This window comes from Mauremys mutica, chromosome 12, assembly GCF_020497125.1.
Source record: "Mauremys mutica isolate MM-2020 ecotype Southern chromosome 12, ASM2049712v1, whole genome shotgun sequence".
In the NCBI taxonomy this organism is placed as follows: Eukaryota; Metazoa; Chordata; order Testudines; family Geoemydidae; genus Mauremys; species Mauremys mutica.
The window spans coordinates 4,485,662-4,507,234 of NC_059083.1; the positions used below are offsets into that span (position 1 = coordinate 4,485,662).

Consider the following 21,573-nt stretch of genomic DNA (forward strand, 5'->3'; position numbering starts at 1 on the left):
CACCTCATTCCTCCTCCTCTCAATTCCCATGCTTGTAGCATGCATCCAAGGAACGTGTTAGCTCTCTTAGCTACAGCACTACCTTGGGAGCTCATGTTCAGCCGATTTCCACTATGGACCCCTACATCCTGTTTTTCAGAGTACCTCCTTTCCAGTTTTCAGTCTCTCATCCTGTAAGTGTGGCCTGCATTCTTTGTCCCATTAAGTATGACATTGCATGGGGCTGTCTTTAAACACGTTGTTCAGATGAGCCCAACCTACCAAGCCGTCCTGATCCATCTGTACAACTGGCCTGTCCCAATTTTTGAGTCACCTGCTAATTTTACCAGTAATGATTTATATTTTCTTCCTAATCATTGATAACGTTATTGAATTACATTGGGCTGAGAACAGATCCCTGCAGGACTGCATGAGAAACACCTCCATTGGATGACAATTCCCTACTTATCATTACCTTTTGAGATCTATCAGTTAGCCAATTTTTAGTCTATTTAATGTGGACTGAAATGGTTTTGCATGGGGCTAATTTTTGGTCAGAATTTTTTTAGCCCAATAAGTCTCACTCTTGTTCCATATTCCCATGACAAGTCCAGCTGGTGGTGTGACACTGGATGGGAAGGACGCTGAGCTACTACAGTGAATTCCTTCCCAGGCGTCTGGCTGGTGGGTCTTTCCACATCGTCAGGGTCTAACTGATCACCATATTAGCGGTTGGGAAGGTATTTTATTTCCCAGTCACAGATTGGCAGAGACCCTTGGATTTTTTGCCTTCCTCTGCAGCATGGGGCGCTGGTAGGTGACCAGACAGCAAGCGTAAACAATCGGGATGAGGGTGGGGGGTAATAGGTGCTTATATAAGAAAAAGCCCCAAAATTGGGACTGTCCCTATCAAATCTGGACATCTGGTCACCCAAGGCGCTGGTCATTTGCAAATTTAAACTAGTGTAAATGGTGGATTCTCTGTAACTCCAAGTCTTTAAACCATGATTTGAGGACTTCTGGAACTCAGCCAGAAGCAGGTGGGTGAGGTTCTGTGGTTTGCAATGTGCAGGGGGTCAGACTAGATGTTCATGATGGTCCCTTCTGGCTTTGAAGTCTAGGAGTCTCAAGAAGTCTCAGAGGGAGAGCCAGTTCCCTGATTATAAATGTTATCATCTTTCCCTTGCCAGAAATGTAACTTAATTTGGTGTGGGATCGTTCCATGTCAGGATTCCAATAAGCTATTTAGATAATATTCACACACATTGCCCTGCACTTTTATTTTAGGCTGACTAGGCAAGTTAGATCAGGTTGTAAATAACTCATTCTCAGAGAACATGGACAACATTTGCTTTTATCTCATCTACTAATGGTCCTTCCGGTGAATTCGTTGCCCGTGAGTACCGTAGTGGTAAGGCCGTGTCGATACTAGTAAAGTGCAAACCCATCTGTGCACACTTACATTGGTTTACACGTGGCTTACATCAAATACAGGACTTGGTCCAGGTGTTTTATATCATTGTAACTTAATTTGGTAAGGGATCTATTTCAACTAAATTGATATAGGCCTCAGTTAGTCTTGCTTGAGGTGTGACTGGAGGATCATAGAGATGTGGGGCTGGAAGGGACCTTGAGAGGTCCTCTAGTCTTCCCCCCTGCACTGAGACAGGACCATGTAAACCTTGACCATCCCTGACAGGTGTTTGTCCCGCCTGTTCTTAAAATCGTCCAATAACTGGGATTCCACAACCTCCCTAGGTAACCAGTTTGACGCTTCGCTATCCTTAGAGTTAGAAAGATTTTCCTAATGTCTAACCTCAATCTCATTTTCTGTAAACTGAGCCCATTACTTCTTGTCCTACCCTTGCTGGACATGGGGAACAATTGATCACTGTCCTCTTTGTAGCTGCCTTTTGCATATTTGCAGACCATCACGTCCCCATTCAGCCTTCTCTTCTCTAGACTAAACAAGCCCAGTTCTTTCCAGCTTTCCCTATAGGTCTTGTTGGCTAAGTCTCTCATCATGTGCTCTGCTCTTGTCTGGACGCTCTTCAATTTGTTCACATCTTTCTTAAAGTGTGGTGCCCAGAATTGGATACAGAACTCTAGATGAGACCTCACCAGGGCCATATAGAGTTGGGAATAATTATCTTAGAATCATAGAACCATAGAATATCAGGGTTGGAAGGGACCTCAGGAGGTATCTAGTCCAACCCCCTGCTCAAAGCAGGCTCCATCCCAACTAAATCATCCCAGCCAGGGCTTTGTCAAGCTGGGCCTTAAAAACCTCTAAGGAAGGAGATTCCACCTCCTGTATCGTACACCCAACACTTCTATTGGTACATCCAAGAATTAAATTTGCCTTTTTCGCAACAGCATCACAGTGTTGACTCATACTCCATTTGTGATCCACTATAACCCCCCGGATCCTTTTCTGAAGTACTGCCGCGTAGCCAGTTATTCCTCAGTTTGTGTTTGTGCATTTGGTTTTTCCTTCCTAAATATAATGCTTTGCACATGTCTTTATTGAATTTCATCTTGTTGATTTCAGACCAATTCTCCAATTTGTAAAGGTTGTTTTGAATTCCTATCCTGTCCTTCAAAGTGCTTGTCACCCCTCCCAACTTGGTGTCATCTGCACATTTTATACATATACTCTCCACCGCTTGGAGCAGAGAGAGCCAGGCATGCCCCTGGGCAGGGGGTTGTCATCTTCTAGCAGGGAGGAATGCAGAAGAACGGCTTCTTTACTTTTTTTTTTTAACCGAAAAAAATTATGAGTCTACTAGATGTCTTGGGGGGGGATGCCCCAGACAAGGCAGGAAACTGAATTTCTTTTCCTTACTCTCTCCCCCCCCAAAAGGAATAAAATAAAATAAAGAAACATTCGCCTAACTACTTTTAAGGAGAACAGCAGTAACAAACCAAACACTACTTATGCAGATGGAAGTGAGGGGGTTCACCTCTGCAGTGCTAAATAGCCTCAGGATAGACCAGGAGGGAGGGAGGGCACATGCGCTGGCTCAATGGACACTGCTACCAAAAATCTCCAATTAGAGGCGCAGGGGTGCACATACACCTACAGTGGCGCACCCCAGGGACGCTACTCGAAGAAGAATAATTTGTTCCAGTATCTTTCTGGGTATTGAAATTAGGCTGGCTGGTCTCAAATTCCCTTGATCTTCCTTTTTTCAGACAGGCAAACATAGCGCCTCTCTCCAGAGCTCTGGGACCTAACCAGTCCTCCATACGTTCTTGGAGATACTTGCTAATGGTTCCAAGATTGCTTCAGCTGGTTGCTACGGTGAAAAGGCTTCAGGACCCACAAACTTAGATGTATTTAACTTATCTAAATATCTTTAATCGGTTCTTTCCCTATTTTGGTCTGAGATCCTTTCCCCTTGTTGTTAATATGAAGCACCTGGTCACAATTAAGCCTTTTGGTAAAGACCTGAGGCAAAATAGGGATCCCACGCTTCAGCCTTCAGAAGCAGTAGCACAGGTTAGATTTGTTTAACTGAAAACTGGCTTTTCAAGGGAAATGAAAAATGTGGTGGGAAATTTTTCATTCCTTTGAAATTTTTCAGTTTTTTTATTAAACTAAATGACAAATTGTTTAATTTAATTTAAAAGGCAGAGAGAAAAGTGAGGGCGTCGGGAATATAACAACCAAAGAACTGAAATGTTTTGTTAAGTTTGGTTTATTTTTTTTCAACTAAGGAAAAATTCCACAAAAATTGTCCCACAAAACACAATTTTTAAATTTTCCTTCAAATTTTTAATTTTTAAAATGAATTTGGCAGAGAAAATATTTTTCTCCTAGCTCTAAGGAGCAGCACCTGCCTTGGAGACCTCAGAAAACACTGACTCGTACAACAGTAGCTTAATCATAAAGAAAATGACATTTGTACTGCAGCTGAAAAGAGTTAGCCCAACAACGAAACTTTATAACACAATCTGCCAATATTAGCTTTTCAATAAACACTGTCTAAGGGAACAATCACTTCAACATCTTAATTGTTTCATTTGCTGGAAAAGGGGCGATTCCTCGGTTGAGTGTCGGGATTACACAGGGTATTGAGCTGTTTGTTCTGACAGGAGAGGTCACAGCTAAACCCCTTTGAAATAACTGGCCCACAGACCAGTGTCCAATCCCTCCCTTGCCTCTGTGGCAGGAACCGCAGATCTCAAACGCTGGCCCCCAGGGCGCTTGGGAGCTCGTCACTCCGAACCCGCCACCCAGTGTCCTGCTAACGCAGCTGGAAGAGCCGCTGAAGGGGAGCAGAGGGCTCCAGTCCTGGGCTCTGATTGGGGGAATCCTGGGGGGCCCGACGGGTCCCCAGCCTCTGTGCGCCCCAAGCCAAGGGGCAGGACGTTGTCTGTGCAGCTGGGTCCTCCCTGCCCAGCTCTGCTTCCCCTACGACACCTGCCCCTGGTCTCCTGGGAACCTCTGCCGCCTGGCGCCTGGTTTGCCCTCTGGCCTGTCCCCTCCAGCCCCCTCTCCCGCCAGGCTCCCCCCTGCTCTCCCCTCCCCCAGCCCCTTCAGCCAGGCTCTCCCCACCGCTGTCCCCTCCCCCAGTTGAGGGGTCTCTCCCTGGCCCCCGGCTGGGTCTCTCCCACAGTGGGGCTCCCTCCTTCCTTGGTGGGACCCCCCCACACCCTGAGTTGGCCTCCCAGGAGCACAGAGACTGATCCTAGAGCGCCACAAACAGACCTCCACAGCCATAGAGCTACGGGTAGAGCATCACCCCACTTCAGCCCCGTGGGCGTGTGGGTGGGGGCGGTGGCTGAGTCCTCCAGGTCAGAGAGATCAGGGGTGGGGGCTAGAGGACAGGGCACCTCAGGGACACAGCGTGAGCCGCGCACCAGCACTAACCCAGAAGATCGGGCGTATTCTCTCCCCGGCGAAAGAGGCCGGCGGGAAAGTGACGATCGGGTCCCCGGTACCAGCATCGAAAAACGACACCCGCCCCCCTTCATAGTCCAGATACACTCGGATCCTGCGGGGCACTGAGCTCAGGGACAAGGGGATGCTCTGCCCAGGGGACGTGTGAGCCCAGCACTGATCCTCACTGCACCACACAGCCCAGATCCCCTGCTCAGGGTTAGGGCTGATCCCTCCCTTCCTGCTCACAGAGTCTCTGGCCACCCCCACATCACAGACTCCCCTCCCCATCTCCACCTTCACCTCCCAGTAGTGTCGGCCTGAGGTGAATCCCTCACAGCCCAGCACACAGGGCTCAGTGTCAAATCTCTCAGGGTTATTGGGCAGGTTCTGCCATGTGTATTCCCATCTCACACTTCTCCGATCCGCAGACAGGATGAGCTCGGGATGGGCCGTGTCTGGATCCAGAGTCACGTTCGCTGCAGAGAGAGAATCAGAGCGTGAGGGGCAGAGCTCAGCCCTGGGGCAGGGTCTGATCGTGTCAGTGACAGAACCTGCCCCAGCTGGGGAGTGAACCAGGCAACCTCCCCGCTCCCGGATTTACCCAGCTCTGCACGGGGAGCAGCGCTGAGATCTCAGCCATGGGCCGGGGGGATTCACACCCTGACAGAGCCAGTTCAGGGACAGAGCGAAAGGATCAGCTCGGCTGAGCCAGGCCCCAGACCCAGAGTCTGAGTCTCAGTGATTCCATCCTGGTGCTGGGGGGGAGACGAGGGGGGTCAGAGGGAGCTGGTTTAAGCCACCTTTGTCCTTCCTTCAGTCTGCCTGGCCCCTCGCTCCAGGGGCCTCAGGGCTGCGAAGCAGAGAGCAGCCAGAGTGTGATGCCTCCTGTCTGTGCCCCCAGCAGAGCCGTCCCCTGGGGAGGGTGAATCGGGGCGACCGCGCCGGGCCCTGCGCTTTGGGGGGCCCCGGGGGCTGGTGTGACTGGCTGGCGCGGTCGGTCCCAGAAGAGACGAATCCGTCACTTCCGACCCGGACCCCACACCCCCCTAGGGCCAGCCCTGGCCCCCAGCATGGCCCCAACCCACTGCTACAATAACGGCTGGGGGCAGAGTTGCTGTGGAGCCCCTGTGCCAACTTCACACGGACGGGGGGGGGGGGGGCTCCCTGGCACCGGAGCTATTTTCTGGGACCTGTTTCCAGGCACATCAAGGCCCCTTTGCTCTGACAGAGCAGCACGAACGGGCCTGACAGTCAGGCCCTGGAACCTTTCCCCACCTGCCCCCACCTCTCCCCACAGACGTGATCAGAGACCCTGGCAGCACAGGAGGCTCCCAGCAGATCACAGGGCCCAACAATCAGGACATTTTAAAGGATTCTGTTGTGGGTTTTAGCTCAGTCTCTTGGTGTTTGAACCCCCCTGGCCCCTCCCAAGGGTTGCGCATGTGACAGTCAGTGCTGCCCACTCTCCCGCATGTCCTGGAGAAGGTGATTCTGGCTCCTGCTGCAGGAGCTCTCACCCCACATCTGCCCATCTCCTGCCCAGCAATTAATCCTGTCCCCCAGCCCCCATCAGCTCTGTCCCCATCCAACCCCCCTCAATTCAGTCACCCAGCCCCCATCATCACCCCCCATCAGTTCAGCACCCCTCCCCCACCGCCCTCAGTTCACCCTCCCAGCACTCACCCTCTCTGCTCAGAACCCACCAGCAATACAGCCCCCAGCCCATCAGCCCCCCTGCTCACGTCAGGCCCCCTGCAGACCCCAGGCCATAATAAAGCCTCCCAGCCCCACCTCTGCTCCTCCTAGGGCTCTTCACCCTGCCTAGGCCTGGGGGATACAGTGGGGGCCCCTCTCCCACTTCCCAGGCTGGCAGGGGAGCAGCTGCACTGGGGTGGGGACCCCGGGAGCCCCAGCCGTGCCCAGGGCAGCTGACAGGATTTCTGAGTAAAATTCAGCCTCATTTTTAGAGCTCTCAGATGTCGGGATTTTTTTTTCAGCCACGGCTCTATGGTGAGATCATGAGTGAGGCTTAATTTTACTGAGAAATCGCATCTCTCATGCTTCATTCATGAGAGTTGGCCTGTCTGCAAACAGGTGATGTCTACCTAACCCCTTCTGACATTTTAACATTTTTTCTTTTGACCTATAAAGTAGAGATAAAACAGAAATGTCTATTTTTGTACGTTGAATTTTCCCATTCCTCACTGTATCACTTGTGCATTTGCTAATAATAGTAATATGGCCAGGGGATGTGATCTATGCGCATAAAGAGTTCTGAGAATGAGGTGAGATGTTCCTCTCTGATTTGCCAAAAGGCTCATTTTAAAACTCTTAGATCTCTGCGGAGATCCACTGCTCGCCCCCTTGCCCATCCCCCAGCCCACCTGGGTAACCCAACCACTAGTTACGAATTCTAAATTCAAACAGAGAAAAGAATCGACTTTTCTGTTTTTAGGAAAGATCTGGGCAGCCACCAGGAATATGTTGCTCAGCTCCTGTCAAATGCAAAATTGAAACAAAACCTGAACTATGGTGCTGCCAATGAGCCCCCATAATTCACAGGAAAGTTTTCACTCCCCCTTTGATAGGAGAAATTTACCTTTGCAGAACCACAGTCTAAACGACAGTGAGTCTAGAGGAAGAAATGGTGAAAAAGACGAAATGTCAGGTTGTGGTGTTTAGCGATATATTCACATTGTTAATGTTCTAACACAAAAGCAAAATGAAAAGAAAATGAACTTTATGAAGTTCTAGTGAAGGAGGTTAAGTGCAATTTAGACCAGTACAAACCATTCCACACCTCACTATAAAATAACCCCAAACATTAAAAACTAAGGACATAACCTAAGGTTACATGACAGACCCAGAGATGTTTTACCAGCAATTACACACCTGTGGCTGGCCCATGACAGCTGACGTGGGCTCGCAGGGCTGGGGCACTGGGGCTGTTTCATTGTGGGGTAGATGCTGGGGCTTGGGCAGAGGCCTGGGCTCTGGGACCCTGTGACGGGAGAGGGTCGCAGAGCCAGGCTCCAGCCCGAGCCCGAATCTCCTGAGCCAGAGTCAGCGGACAGGGGCCAGTCACAGGTGTTTAATTGCTGTGTAGAGAAACCCTCTGAAACCAACACGTCATTCACAGCCAGACCAACACACAGACACTGTGTCACTGATTAGCATTCAATCATTAGTACTCAGTAAATCTGGCTCATCCTTTGGGGGTCTCATTCTCTCCAGCTCAGGAGGGTAAAAGGTGGAGAATCTCTAAAGCAGGGGTGGGGAACCTACCTCTGCGAAGAGCTGCAGGAACTAGGAACACGGGGGGTTCCCATTTGCTGGCCCCGCACCCAGGACTCTGCCCCAGTCCCCAGGTGTGGTCCCAGCCTCAGCCCCCTTACCCCATCCTGTCCCCCCTCCCGGGGCCACGGCCCAGTCTTGGCCCCCGCTCTGGGGAGAAGGGGCACAGACAGGGGTAATTGGGGTGTCAGGTAAAATGTTTGGGGGCCACTGGCTTTCAGCTCCCCCACTGTAAAATTTCTTCCAGCGCCACTGCCTCTGCAATCCCTGCACGGCTGGAGCCGCAAACGCCAGCTCGGCCTGCTGCAGGGGGAAGCCCCGAGCCTCCACACCCCCTCTCTGTCCCCCTGCAGGTGAGTGGTCAGTGACTGATTTTTAATGTGGGTCAATGGCCTGTGATAGAAAAAAGGTTCCCCAGCCCTGCTCTGAAGCAAGAGAGGGGCTGTGGTGACACCGGAGGCCTTGCAGCCAAACAATCCAAACAAACATACTCCAGAAACAGTGAATTCAGCAGGAAGCTCAAGCTCAGGTTAATGTTCACAGCTGCTAGGAAAGGAAACCCCCAGGGGGTCCGAATGCAGCCCCCTACCCCAGTGTGTGTGGGCCGTACTGAGAGCTGGGTAGGGAATTCATAGCTTCCAAATGATTAGCTGACTATCTCCATCCACAATCATTGTCCCGAAGAGATTTCCCCAGCTCTGTCAGTTATCAGCGTAACATAGGTGAGAAAATCCCCCAGGTGACTGGTTATTACCTGTGAATTTCTTCACTATGGTCTCCAGAGATGCGTTTCTTTGAGACGATTCCCTGATTCTCCCCTTCAGTTCAGAAGAAAAGGCCACTGGGTTCTGAAACTTCTCCCTCTCGCATCTGAAGAATAACCCAATGTTACTCAGTGTGGAGTTCGTTCATATTTGTGTTTTACTAACATGTATTTTATTCTAGTGAATGGCTGTAGCTCAGCAGACGCTGGCAATAAATTGTCTGTTGCCCCAGGAATAGGTCCAATACCAACTTGGACCCTACAAATTTCCCCTTCGTTTTGGTGAGGCCGATACTGGAAATCTGCATCCAGTTCTGGTGTCCCCAGTTTAAAATGGACATTGAAAAAGTGGAGCCGGTGCAGAGAAGACCCACAAATCTGATATGAGGGCTGGTGAAAATGCCTTGTCCTGAGAGCTCCCTGGCACTTGAGTGTGGGGTACAAACACCGTCATGGGCAGAACAGACTTGGCACTAAAGGGCTCCTCAGTTTAGCAAACAAAGGCAGCACAAGGACCAATGGCTGGAAGCTGAAGGCAGAGAAATGCCCATGGGAATCAGACAGACATTGTTAGCAGTGCGGGTGCATTAACCATTGGCAGAAACTGCCCAGGAAGTGGTGGATTCTCCATTTCTGGACAGAGGCCCCAGAACACGGGGGCCGTGGCCCCATCACTTCTAAAAGTGAGCGAGCTCTGCTCTCTGCCTTGGTACCTGCCTGAAAGGTGAGTGATGGGGGAGGGGGCGGAGAGGAGCGAGCAGGGGGCGGGGTCTCAGGGAAGAGGCGGTGCAGGGGTGGGGCCACGGTTTGGGCACCGCTGACCCCCCCCACTTCTAGGCAGCCTCAGGTGTTACTGTCTGTTGATGTCGGTAAATCAGGACTGACTGGCTTTCTGGAAGGTGCTTTAGTCAACACACGTCAGGATTTAGTCAAATACAAGTTACTGGGCTGAACACAGGAATAACTGGGTGAAGTTTAAGGACCTGACACACGTCAGCACCAACTCTGTGGGGGCTCTGGGGCTGGAGCACCCATGGAACAAAAATAGTGGGTGCTCAGCACCCAGCAGCAGCCCCACAGATCAGCTTCCACCGCTCCCCCCCTCCCCCAGCTTTACATTGCCTTTCAGCTGCACTGAACGTCCCCTCGGTCTTGTATTGTGAGTGTAGCAAAAAGTCCTGGGGCACCTGATAGACTAACAGACGTATTGGAGCATGAGCTTTCGTGGGCGAATCCCCACTTCGTCCTGCTCCAATACGTGTGTTAGTCTACAAGGTGCCACAGGACTCTCTGCTGCTTTTACAGATCCAGACTAACACGGCTCCCCGCTGATATTGTGAGTGTGGGAAGCAGGATCCCCTGACGTATCCCATACCCCACTGAAGGGAGATAATTAGGGACAATCCTTGGGGTGTTGTAGATGCCCATCGTACCAGGACCTGGCGTGAGACCCACTATCCCATTTCAAAGATAATTTATGTTCTTATTTAGCTCTTTGGATACATACGATGGTCAGTCCACTAGCTCCGGGGTTCTCAGCTTACAAAGGCCAGTGTGTGTCCCCCCCGCACTGGGGACGGCAAACGCCTGAATGAACCTGCACTGCCCAGGGAGCCGGGAGCAGTGGGAGTCGGTGCAGTTCTGGGGGGCAGGGCTGTAGCTGGGGGGAACTGGCTGGCGCCTTCTATTGCTGGTTCGTCAATGGCTGGGGGATGAGCCATGTAACACGGCCGGGCGGGTCCCTGCCCGCAGGTGTCTGTGTCAGCGCAGGGCCTGTCAGGCCTGTAGCTCGACATCAGCATCGCGGGGCGAGAGGCAGCCCAGGCTGGGGATCTGGGGGGCTCAGCAGTGCCACAGGCCAGGCTGCACCCCGAGACCCCGTCGCACTGATGTAAATCTCCCTTGTGGCCAATTAAACCGATTCCTCCTTGTTCTGCCCTCAGGGGACGTGAAGAACAACTGGTCACCGCTCTCTGCAGAGCAGCCTCAGGCAGATCTGGAGACTGTTATCAGGCCCTGCCTCAGTCTCCTCTTCTCTAGCCTGAACACACCCATTTATTGCAACCTTCCTCACAGCTCGTCCAGTCTAAACCTCGGGTCACTTCTGTTGCTCTGCTCTGAACTCTCTCCAATTTCTCCACATCCTTCTCACAGGGCGGTGCCCAGAACTGGACACAGGATTCCAGCTGAGGCCTCCCCGTGGCAAGAAGGGGGGAACAACGTCCTCCTGTGTCTGACACTGACACTCCTGTTAACACACCTGTGCTGGGTGCTCACCCCACATCAGCCCCCGGAAAGGGTGAAGGAAGCAGAGAACGAGGAGATTGGGGAGACACGCCACACACGGGGGGTTCAGGCCAGAGCAGTGACCCCTGGTTGGACGATGAAGCTCAGCTGAGCAGGTGGGGGCTGGGCTCGTGCAAAGCCAGGAAGGTGGCAGCAGAAATGGCTGCAGTGAGGAGTCTGCAGCCCCCCTGTGCACTCGACAGGGCAGGAGGGACCCAGGCAGAGAACAGGCTGCTGGGAGCCGGGCCTGGGGGAGGGAGTGTTAGACTCACAGGGCCAGAGGGGGCTGCCAGGGTCACCTGGTCTAACCCCCGTCAGAGAGCAGGGGGGAGACGAAGGCCTGTGGGAGGGGAGTGGGGAGCAGCCCAGGGAGGGAGCAGACGGTGCCTGCATGTGGCAGGGTCCCTGGGCTGGGCCCTGGAGCAGTGGGCGGCTCGAGCTCCCCACCCAGCCCCGGCTGGAGCGGCATTGCCTGGGCAGTGAGGCCAGCGAGACTCTGCCCCCCAGCAGGGGAACCATTCAGTGACCTGGCTGGGGGCTGAGTCACGCAGACGAAGCTGCAGCTCCTGGGGGGAGAGAGGAGGCTGCAGAGTGAGAGAGAGACAACGGGGGAGACGCCAGGGGAGGGGTTGGCCCTGGAAGAGCTAATCCCCAGAGCAGCCAGGAGGGGGCAGCACCTGCGGTGAATACAGCACTTGGGACAGCATCCCACAGTGACATCTGCCTTTTTCACAAGAGCATCACCCTGCCGCCTCCTTCACTGTGTGACCCACTGCAACCCCCAGAGCTTTTCCCGCAGTCCTGCTGCCGCCCCAGTGACTCCCCATTTCCTAGTTGTAGGTTTGATTTTTCCTCCCAACGTGCAGCACTTTGTCTCCATTGAATGTTCCCTTCAATTGATTTTAATCCTTCCTCCCTCCGCCCTGTGTCTCTTGTGTCTGTTTAGACTGTAACCTCCCTGGGGCAGGGACTGTCTCTGTCTGTGTCTGTGCAGCACCCGGCACGTTGGGCCCTGGTTTGCCTTGAGCCTCCAGGCACTGCCATAGCACCACTGATAACAGCACGTTATAAACTCCTCAGAGCAGGGAACGTCTCTTCCATCGTATCTCCTGCCACGCCCAGCACACGGCTAGAGCTCACTGCATAATTAGAAACAATTAATAAACAGCCCATTGAATAGTCATCAGATGGCCCTGACTTTCCATCCCTACCAACCTGGGTGGGGTTTGGAGTCTATGACCTAGAAATGAGAGACTCATTCTCCATCCCCGATCCCGAGGTCTCCGTTCCACCAGCCACACTACAAATAACACCCCTGTCTGTGGGTCAATCACTCTTTTCTCAGGCTGCTCTATTCTGGAGTCTGGTCACAATGACAACAGCCCCGAGATGAGATGTAACGGAGGGAGATTGGGAACCAGCCCCACACTCTGCACTGCTGGGCCGTGGGGAGCCAAGTCTCATGTCCAAAATCCCTTCCCTGCCCTGGGAAGTGAAAGGGAGAGTGAGAAGGAGCCACCTACCTGCTCAAGGTGCCTTTGATGTCCTAGAGGGGAGAGAGAAAAGGAAATTCAGTCCCAGCTCTCACACTAAGGATCCCTCCTGCTCTGGAGGGGACTCACTTGGTCTTCATAGTTCGAGGTTCAAAGATAAATTATTGGTTATTTATTAACGCAAACAAAAACATTCCATGTGCAGCATTTGCTCTTTCGGAGAAGTGCTCTGACTGCAGGACCTGGGCCTAGGAAGTTTGTACTAGGAGGTACACAGGCTCTTTGTGTAGTGACATTTGGATAACCTGCTGGCACATGGAACCAGAGGGCTCAGTCTTGTGATGTGCGGAACAAGGATCTTCCTAACACTCACAGGTGTGGGGAAGATCCCCTCCTGCAGACTCCAGTGGGTCCAGAGGGAGGGATGCCCCCATGCTGTGCTGCCCCCATGGTGTAAACTCTCTCCCCACTCGCCCACAAACACTCTGAAGTCCTGTCCTGTGGGCTTCTTGACATCCACAGGAAGGTGGGGCTGCGTGAGAACAGTGGGTGTGGGGTACAGAGTAACACAGGGCCAATCACTATCCTACACTCCAGGATCAATGCAGGAAACCTGAGGAGTGAAGACTCCTGCCCACAGCAGATACTGGTCACAACAGATAATCTGACTATAAATATCAGCTAGAGAAGTCCAGGATGCTACGTTTTATTTCTCACCTTTTTTTTTCTTTCTGCTAGTTAGAGGCATTTTTTGAAAAATAAAATCATTAGAAGGCTTTTGGAATTCTAACGACTACTTACACGTTCAGGCTGCCATAAGTAATGAACAGCTTCCCTGTTTAACTTCAGTTCAGGCAGAGAAAATCATCACAGCCTCAGACCCCATGTATCAATTTTTAGGCCAATATTTTCCCTTTTTGTGATATGTAGGAAAAGTGGCAAAATCAGGCTTTAAATGGAATCGTAGCTTCAATCGTAGCTATTTCCATAATTAAACAATGGTTCCATCTTTAATCTTTTGGCGTTAGCGTTTGGAAGACAGGAAATGCCAGACTGGCTCAGACAGGACGTCCATCTAATCAGTATTCAGTCTCCAAAGGTGGACAGTGCCAGATACTTCAGAGGAAGGTGTCAGATAATCTGTCTCCCACATTCTCATCCTTCTCTCTAACAGTTAGCGACTGGCTGAAGCAATGAAGCATGAGGTTTAATGTCACTCTGTGTATTCTTGTTATCCATATAAATATCTGATCACTTTTGAGTTTTGCTAAATGCTTGGTCTCAGCAACATCCGGTGGCAATCAGCTCCATAGTCTAATTATGTGATGTGTGAATAATTGTTCATTGCATCGGTTTTGAATTTGTCACCTTCTAATTTTATTGAATTTCCCTTTGTTCCTGCATTATGAGACAGGAAGAACAGAGTTTGGAGTCTGTGATTTTTGGAGGAGTCTTCTCCTACTAGAATTCAAAAGATGAATTTCTTTTCATTTAGGGCTCGATCCAATGCTCGTTGTACTCAAGAAGTATATTTCCATTGACTTTACTGGGCATTTTATCAAGCCCTTAAGGAAAAATAATGTATATTGTAGCAATACTGTATGTTCTGACCATTCACTCCTACACTCCAAAAGTGAAGGGTTAGGAGACTTTCTTGCCCTGAGAAAGGTTCTGGAGTGTTTCTAATACCGTCTCACCTGCAGGAATTCCCTCGCTGTCTGCTGGCACTTCTGCTCCATCTCACTGATTAGGAAACTGAAAGAGGATAGTTCCTCAGATAGTTTGGCAACATATTCATCCCTCCTTTTTTCAATTTCTTTCTTCAGCTCTTCCAACTTGGCCAGCAGGAGTCGCTCTTGTTCCTCCAAAAACTGGCGCAGTTGCTGAAATTCAGCCACAATCTTTTGCTTCTCAGTTTGTAGCTGTTTCTGAAATGACGAGATACGAACAGGAAAATCACAGGTCAAGGACAAGACTACGGAGTGAGTCATGGGACATTTTATAAACCTACGGGATATTTTATGCACGTGGCAGCATGTCATTGCAACACCATGGAATTTAACTTCTGATATTTTATGGAAAACATAGTCTATGCTCAGTAGACAGAAGATTTTCCAATAGATTTTCAAGAGTCCTAACTGGTGTTTAGAATATGAATTTTTCTTGCATGATTTGATAATCTGTGATCTGTGGTTTCTAGAAAACCAGATCCTTCCAGTAACAGGAAGCACAGCAGGTGTGGGATTCAGAACTGGACTGGCAAGGATTATTTTAGTAGAGGAAACAGTAGAACCCACTAGACTTGATCTGGGGAACACAAGCCGTCTACAAAATATAGAGAGACATAAAGGGCATTTAAAAAAAAGTACTACAATTTCAGCTCCATCATTTGCTCTCATGAGTTCTGAAAACAGATTTGGATACATAACATTTGACCCACCATAAATCTTGGATTTTAAGCCACACAGGGACCTTGAGCACAAATTGGTTTGCTGGGAAGGCCCCTTTTTGCACATGTAAATCGGAGTTTGCAGATTCCTTAGGACTGAGTGCATGTGAACTGGACAGAAGCCCACCAATTCATGGTGTTTCTGGAGCACTCTCTGGCCCCGGATACCCTAGGAGCCAGGAAATCAGACCAGATCTGGACCCAGATCTTCTCCATGGCAATGTCTAGCAGCGATACCATTCCGGGCCTGTTCCAAAGCTCACTGAACTGACCCGGAGTCTTTCCAATGACGTCCTTGTGCTTTGTCTTAGGCACTAAGTGAACCTCCTCCTCTGGGGCAGGAGATTCCCAGAGCAGCTGCACTGATTGGCCAGCTGCAGTTCTCTCTGTTGAAAGTGCAGCTGGCCAAAAACTTGGGGGTGGGGAGGAGGGATTTGCAAAAATAATTGAAATTTCAAAATTGTTTCCATTTCTCAGTTTTCAAAATGGAACTTCTTTTGATTTGTTTGAAAAATATGTTGAAATAACTTTTGAAAAATGTCACATTTTTCTTTCTCCCTTTTCCCAAAATGGAACGAAATAATGTTCATGTCCCCCCATTTTTCTTTTTAGGATTTCCTCTCTGTACCTCTTCAAAAGAGCTCCCAGTTTTGAAAAAGTGGCAAAAAGGAAAAGGAAAAACTAAGGGGAAAGAATGGGAAATTATTCATTTTAGTGCGCTCAGTCGAAAAAAGGGCTAAAAGAGAAAGAAAGAGTTTAAAAAAATGAACATTTTAAAAAATTTCAGCTTTTTAAAAGCAAAATGAAAATTTCAGTTTGAAATGACACAAAAATGTTTGTTTCATTTTGAAATTTCCTATCAAAAAAATTGAAACGTTTGTTGCAAGTGACTTTTTCCTATGAAAAAAGTTGTTTTCTATTAAACCCCTTTTATCTACAGGAAGCATTTTTTTGGTTGAAACTTTTCAACCAGCTTTAGTTGAAAGACTAAAGGAGAAACTACAGTTAAGTAAACAAATTACACTCGAATTATCAGAGTTTTAATCATCCAAATATTGTCACTTTCTTTAATGCAGCATTTTCCTGCTGACTCTCAATTAAAGCAGAACAGTTTTTCTTTACAATGAGAAGAAAGAAGTGATCATCTTTCAGGATGAGAACGTGTTACTCACTATTCCTCTGATGACACTCAGTTAAGCCGTGTATTGATAATGTCCCTGTGCACATCTGCATCTGAGTAATAACGGCACCTACCAGCAGTTCATGGCTTTTATTTTCCCCACTCAATTTAAATGACAGAATCTTTTCGCTCTCTTTCTTCAAACTCTCCAAACGGCTCCGAATTTGTTTCTAATTAAAGAAAAACTGGTTTAGTTTTGGTTGTTTTTGGAGGATTTCCCCCCATTTCTTTATATTTGCAAGAATATCAAATACATAATAAAATGGTGGGTGCTCTAACCACATGACTATACAGTCAGTCTCACGCTTGTGGCCTCTCTCTCTCTGGCCCAAATGACTCTTTATCCCCAGTGCAATAGCTTCTACAGTGGGGAGGGAGGGAGCCCCACATCACCACAGGCCATGGGTAGGGCACTCCCCTGAGAAATGGCAGATCCCTGTACCAATCTCTTCTCCTCATCAGGTGGAGGAGGGACTTGACCCAGTGCTTCCTACTTCCCAGGTGGGCACCCTAACCCCTGGGCTAAAAGTCAGGAGGGAGGCTGCCTCTGTGTGTACCAGCTTGTGGGGCCTGATCTGGCAGGTCTGTTCAGAGGCCACCTCCCAAGTTGGGCCTCACGCTCTACCTAGGCAGCCGAACGCCTGTCTTCCTCCAGACCGTGAATCGCTCTAGGGCTTAGGTGGGAAATCGGCGCCTGGATGCCTAGCGGGAGGCAGCACTGCAGGGTGCATGTCTAGAAATATAGGGATGGTGTAAAAGCTGGAACGAGCCAGAAAGGCCCAGACCAACATTTTAGTCAATAAAATTGTTGCAAAAACCAGCAGGTGCTTTTACAGACAGTTAAGAACAGTATTTTGGTGATGAGAACAGACTCATAACACATGGTGCTCCGGGGGGAATTCAGCGCCGCTGCGCAATGCAGGGTTTTGCAGAAATTAATGTTGGGCACCGAAAATCCCCCCCCCCCCCGAAATGGGCTGCCGAGACGTTGGCCGCCACTAGGGGCTGCTGGACTTGGCAGAGCCCAGATCTCAAACAGAGACAATCCCAGGGGGAGGGAACGGGAGTGTCCCCAGCAGCTGCTGCAGTTCCCAGCCTGGCCTGAGGGCAGGAAGGGGGCAGCAGTGAGCAGGAAACGCCGCGCAAGCCGGGACCCAGCATGAGGCTGTTTCTCCTTCTGGGTCCCTGGGCTCGGGGGGAGACGGGCTGTGAGTGTGTGGGCCGGGGAGGGCTCCTCAGCTCGGCTCTGGGGTCGGAGGAGGCAGAGAAGCAGGAACTGGGTTGTTGTCGGGGTTTCTTTAACTCTCTACCCCGGGGAAAAAATTGTGTGTGTGTCTGTATTGTTACAGACAGACTTGCTGACAGGTATTTTGAAATAAATTACGAAAATAATTAAAACTGGTGTGATTGTATTGTGTTATTTTGACAAATAAAATTTGCAGAATTTTAAAATATTGTGCACAGAATTTTAAATGTTTTGGTGCAGAATTCCCCCAGGAGTAACATTCTCATTAACTCATTTTGGCTCAAAACCATATTTTAAACCCCAAAAGACCTTGAGGACAATATTTTACCATTGAGAACTGATTCCTAGCACGCTGTTATTAACCCGTTCCAGCCCAGAGCCAGTTTTTAAACACCACGAAGGACCTGGGGCACATGGTTCCGAAGTGGCTCAGAGGATGAGATGTGTAACCAGAGCACATTGCCTTATGGACAATATTGTACCACTGAGAACGGATTAACAGCTGACTGTCATTAACCTCTTCCAGCCCAGAGCCAGTTTTTGTACGCTAATAGGGACCTGGAACAATCGGTTCTGAAGTTGCACAGGTGTAGGAAATTATTACATATTGTACATAGAGATGAGAATACATAATGCTAATGAGAAACCCAGGTAATTTATCTTTGATGGGGCATTCTGGGTAACAATTAGCTTTATTACTAAAGCTGCACAGGACACATGGTTCCGAAGAGACACAGGAATGGCATTTTGATAAATAAAACTGTTGCCAAAAAGAGCAGATACTGTGGCAGACACTTAAGAACAACATTTTAGTAACGAGAACAGACTAATCGAACATCGCTATTAACCTGATCAGGCCCAGAACCTCTTTTTTAACCCCCAAAAGGACCCAGAACACACAGTTCTGAAGTGGCTCATGGGACCAGAATGATACGCACAGAGGCGTAGCGAACGCCCTCTGTACCCTCCGACCGGAGGGGGCCCCGCAAGGAAGGTGGCCCCTAAAAGTGGCAATAAAATAAATACCGCATTCCAGTTTCTGCATTGTCAGGGGCCCCGGACATATGTTCGGAGGGGGCCACATATGTTCGGAGGGGGCCACGTTCTTTGTTGCTATGGTCCTGGATACGCATAACACAACTCACTGAGAACAATGCTATCAGGACCGTCCTTAGGATTTACGGGGCCCTGCGCAGCATTATTAAACGGTTGCCCCTCTGCTCCACTGATGGCGGTCCCCAGCCAGCGCTGCTGACCCCAGTGTGTCGAGGGGGCACAGCCACCACCCCCGTGCCCGGACCCCCAGAACCTCCCCCCCCCATTGCTGACACACACCGGCAGTGGCTCAAGACAGGCTTCACGCTGTCACATGGGGGCTGCATCTTGCCAGAGCCCACGGCCCTCCTGCAGCCCCTCGCCACTCCTGGCTCCCCACGGGCATTGTGACAGGAAGTACCAAGCAGTAACAACAACAACAATAATACGTGTGTGTGCGCATGACAGTGTGTGTGTGAGTATGTGTGTGAGAGAAAGAACCTCTGTGTGTGTGTGTGTGTGTGTGTGTGTTGGGGAGTGTGAGACTGTGTGTGAGAGACAATCTGTGTTGGGGAACTGTGACTCGTGAGAGGCCGAGTGTATGTGGGTGTGAGAATCAGTCTGTGTGTGAGAGACTCTGTGTGTGTGTGTGTGTGTGCGCGCGCGACACTTCTCCTGTCCTGGCCCTGGTCCGGCCCCCGCCAGAGACGGAGCGGCGCAGCCAGGCAGGGTGCAGGGAGGGACTCCGCTGCAGGCAGCGGTGGGCTCCCCGGGGCTGGGGCGGCAGAGCTGAGCCGGCTGAGGAACGAGTGAGGAAGGGGGCAGGGTTGGGGTTGGGGAGAAGCCCAACGGCCCAGCACAAGGGAGGGTCCGGAGAAGAGAGGAGCCAGCTGTGGCCAGCGAGGGGAAATGGTGCCCCAAATTTTCCGGTGCCCTACACAGCCACGTGTGCCGCGTATGCCTAGGGACGGCCCTGAACGCCATCCCACGGAAATCCTTTTCTGAACCCACCTTCAAGTGCCAGTTACAGGCAAAAAATAGCTTTATTTTTTCTGAGGTGGCACAAGGGACCAAAATGATACACACACAGTGTGGGTGCCATCTATAATGCAAGCCTGCATTGCATGCCTGACCGCCTGTGCATTGTCTGACTGGCCCCTGCAGGCTGGGTCCGACACACGGGACGATTCTCTCCAGCCCCGATGTAGAACAAAATGGTGTCCTTCGCAGAGCAGGACCTCACACACAGTGCATGTGAGATCATGTTTACACCGCATGCACTGGAATGGCATTTTAATAAAAACAACTCAGTGGAAACAGTCAGACAATAATGGGAACGTTACTGTAGTCATGAGAGCTGATTAACAGCTGAGTGTCATTAACCCATTCCAGCCCAGAACCATTTTCAAACCAAGGAGGAGCCTGAACAGTGAGTTCTGAAGTGGCTCACACCATCTTGTCAACTGTTGGAAATGGGCCATCCTGATTATCACTACAACAGTTTTTTTTTCCCTCCTGGTGATAATAGCCCACCCTAACTGATTAGTCTGTTAGAGCTGGTATGGCAACACCCAGTTTTTCATGTTCTCTGTGTATATATATCTTCCTACTGTATTTTCCACTGCATGCATCAGATGAAGTGGGTTTTAGCTTTTCCACTGCATGCATCAGATGAAGTGGGTTTTAGCCCACGAAAGCTTATGCCCAAATAAATTTGTTAGTCTCTAAGGTGCCATAAGGACGCCTCGTTTTTTTTTAAACAGTGTGTTATGTCTGTTCTCATTGCTAAAGTATTGATTGTAAGGGTGTCTAACTGTATCTGCTGGTTTTTGCCAAAAATTATTTTATTAAAATGCAGTTCCTGGCTGTTCCAGCTTTTACACCGTCCCGTGATTTCTTACCTTGTAATCCTCAGCAGCCTCCTCTATGAGAACCGCAGGGTGTCCTTTGTGATCTTGGGACAGATGGCAAACCACACAAATGAGTGTTTGATCCTTTTGGCAGAAGACATCTAAAGCCCTCTGGTGTTTTTCACACACTGTCTCAACTTCTGGTTCTTTTGTTAACTCCAGTGTAAGTTTTCTGGAAGCTTCTACAATATTCCTCAGCTGTCTGTTTGGTTTGAGGTTTCTCCGGGAGAAGGTTTCTCTGCACTCAGGACAGTGGAAGTCTGTACTCAATCCTTCCCAGCACTGAGTGATGCAGGCCTGGCAGAAATGGTGCCCACAAGCTAGAGACACTGGATCTTTAAAATAATCTAGACACACTGAACAAGTCAGTTCAGCGAGGAGCAGTTGTGCTGGAGTCGCAGCAGCCATGGCTGCTTCTGCAGAGAAAAGAGGAATTTAGTTTCATTTCCCTGTTCTCAGAAATGGGCTGATTCGGAACTTTGCACATGAAGCAGGCGTTTCCTGTGCATTCGTTGTCTCATGTTACTCTTGGGAGGCTGGAACAGGGCCAGATTAACTTTTTGTGGGCACGGCACCAAACATATTTGTGGGCCCCCACTGGGGAAATAGGGCACATGATGGGGGCGGTCGGCAGAGCGAGGGGCCGGTTGGGGGCAATGAGGCGCAGCGGGAACGGCCCCACTCAGCCCAGCACAAGGGCACAAACCCACAACTGCTAGACGCACACTGGCCCGCCCAGCCCTGCACTGCCAGCGTGTCCGTTCCACACTGCCCCCCTGCCCAGTGCCCTGCCCTTATGCCAGCGCTCCCTCGCCCAGAGACCTCCCCCACAGATCCCAGCGTCCCGATCCAGAGACCTCCCCCACAGATCCCAGCGTCCCCACCCAGAGACCTCCCCACAGATCCCAGCGCCCCCACCCAGAGACCAGCCTCACAGATCCCAGCGCCCCCACCCAGTGCCCTGCCCTTATGCCAGCGCCCCCTCACCCAGAGACCTCCCCCACAGATCCCAGCGCCCTCAACCAGAGACCAGCCTCACAGATCCCAGCG

General features: G+C 50.3%; 1 protein-coding gene across 1 annotated transcript; it reads right to left on the bottom strand.

Annotated features, from left to right (window-relative positions):
• Positions 1–3,651: 3,651 nt before the first annotated feature.
• Positions 3,652–21,330, bottom strand: LOC123345575 (zinc finger protein RFP-like). The gene is made up of 7 exons (XM_044982554.1): positions 20,515–21,330; positions 16,407–16,502; positions 14,401–14,631; positions 12,734–12,756; positions 8,916–9,031; positions 7,467–7,499; positions 3,652–5,343 (listed from the first exon to the last, which is right to left on the bottom strand). The coding sequence occupies exons 1-7, from the start codon at positions 20,929–20,931 to the stop codon at positions 4,820–4,822; spliced, it is 1,440 nt and encodes a 479-aa protein (XP_044838489.1). The 5' UTR covers positions 20,932–21,330; the 3' UTR covers positions 3,652–4,819.
• Positions 21,331–21,573: the final 243 nt, after the last annotated feature.

Coding starts and splice junctions, on each gene's coding strand:
- LOC123345575 (XM_044982554.1), bottom strand. CDS start 20,931: ATGGCTGCTGCGACTCCAGCACAACTGCTCCTCGCTGAACTGACTTGT. Junction 16,503..20,514: donor AGGCTGCTGAGGATTACAAG/GTAAGAAATCAC, acceptor TTCTTTAATTAG/AAACAAATTCGGAGCCGTTT. Junction 7,500..8,915: donor CATAGTGAAGAAATTCACAG/GTAATAACCAGT, acceptor TTCTTCCTCTAG/ACTCACTGTCGTTTAGACTG.